Raw genomic sequence first — 1,703 nt, 5'->3', positions numbered from 1 at the left:
TGAAGTCTTGAGCTCATTCACTTATCTCCAATAACCTAGCTGATGGGATTTATTATCATCTTGACATTTTTAGTAATCAAAAAGGACAACTTTTATTTATTTTTTATTTTATTGGTTTATTTTATTTCACAAATGAAGCAAGAGCTATAACACCAGTGACAGATTTTATTAAAGATACATTTTCTAAGATGGCAATAGCATTTTCAAAACAAACTACTGATCAAATTAAAATGATATCTTATACCATTAAAATATTTTTTCTTTCACACAAACATTAAACAGTGTGCAACTGTGCAAAATTAAACAAGTGAACTGTGAGGGAAAAATGAGTTTATAATTATGTTCAAAGTGCTGGGAAAACCATAATTAAGCCAATAAATTATGGGATTTATTTATTTATCTACACACTAATGACCCAAGATGTTAATGGTGCATTTCATTGAAAGCATTATGGCACTGTTGCAGTACAATTGCTCGACACAACTTCATCAACAATTTTAATAGCAGTCAAGAATCTTAAAAATCCTTTAACTTATTGCACACACAACATGTCTTCATTTGTGCTTTGGCTAGACAAGTAATAAAGCATAAAGTAAACAAATACCTTCATAGAGGCAGCAACCGGTAGCCTACTTACTTTACAGTAAAGGCAGAGCATGTAGATCGAAAAGCATTTCTAAAAATACTCAAATATGCTGAGAAATCTACAGAAATACTCTATTTATACTCTGCAAATATGATGGCATAGCTGACTATTTTTAAAAGGCTTCCCATAGCTGTAAGATGCACAGAGGAACCAGAAGATTGAGCCAAGGATAACCCAGCAGAAACACACTGATGGCAGAGCAGGGCTCGATGCTGTCTGAAAGGCAAAGACAAGTTCAGGTTTAGGCAGAGAAAGTATTCATTTCGTTTTACATAGTGCCACAATACAGCTGCTTTACCTAGTTCAACAGACAGAGTCTTCTGGATCTTGGTTACTTTACAGATGAACGTTGTATTCTCAGTGACGGTGAAGCTCATAATGGTCAGCCTGAATCCATATGGCTCAAGCTCTGTCACAAACGTGTTGTGCCTGAACTTGGGTTCAGGCATGATTCCAGAGATGTTGGTGTTTATGATGATCTCCTTCTGGCCTTTAGACATGGAGAACTCATAGTCTGTGTGGTAGTTGTGTCTGGGCTCCAGAAGGCAGTCCACTCTGAGGTCGTTATCTTCCTCTTGGCATACTGTAATTACACCCTCTTCATCCTGACACAACACTGGGATCATCAGAACTGGAGATGAGAAATCATTGAGCCTGTTAGGTATTTGTCATATCTGCCATATCTTTTAAAATGCTTTGTAAAAGTCAAGAGTTCAGTACAGCACTACATTTATTTAAAGTACCCCCCAAAATTATAGTTGTCATAATTTGCTCAGTCTCATGCCTCCTCAACACTGACTTTCTCTCTTTTGAGGATTACAAAGGGTGAATCTTTGAATCTTTTACATTTTTGAACTGGATGTTCATTTTCCATTTAACAAAAGTGGGTTGGTAAATCTTCTTTTCAGCTATATGTGAGGTAATGTATTATTGATTGTGATATATTGTATCCATAGAAAAGTGTACTTATATATTTATATATTAAATATTATTATTGTTTTATATGTGCGTGTGTGTGTATATATATATAATCTATCTCTCTATATATATTATTACT

The 1,703-nt window shown here is 34.7% G+C and overlaps 1 protein-coding gene across 3 annotated transcripts in view; it reads right to left on the bottom strand.

The window, feature by feature from the left end:
- Window positions 1-285: 285 nt before the first annotated feature.
- LOC107706467 (thy-1 membrane glycoprotein-like) overlaps window positions 286-1,703 on the bottom strand; it is a 3,757-nt gene continuing 2,339 nt past the window's right edge. For 2 of the 3 annotated variants that reach the window (XM_016510183.1, XM_016510181.1), the window contains exons 3-4: window positions 945-1,277; window positions 286-858 (exon numbers count right to left, since the gene is read on the bottom strand). In XM_016510183.1, the coding sequence (XP_016365669.1) occupies window positions 722-858; window positions 945-1,277 (470 nt within the window). In that variant the 3' untranslated portion in view covers window positions 286-721. Of the gene's footprint in view, window positions 863-944; window positions 1,278-1,703 lie in introns of all 3 variants that reach the window. The other variant, XM_016510182.1, reaches the window with a different exon arrangement.

The sequence above is a fragment of the Sinocyclocheilus rhinocerous genome, unplaced genomic scaffold (assembly GCF_001515625.1).
Source record: "Sinocyclocheilus rhinocerous isolate Xijiao unplaced genomic scaffold, SAMN03320098_v1.1 scaffold1405, whole genome shotgun sequence".
In the NCBI taxonomy this organism is placed as follows: Eukaryota; Metazoa; Chordata; class Actinopteri; order Cypriniformes; family Cyprinidae; genus Sinocyclocheilus; species Sinocyclocheilus rhinocerous.
Note: the sequence above shows the minus strand (reverse complement) of the source record. Positions and strands in the feature narration are given on the sequence as shown.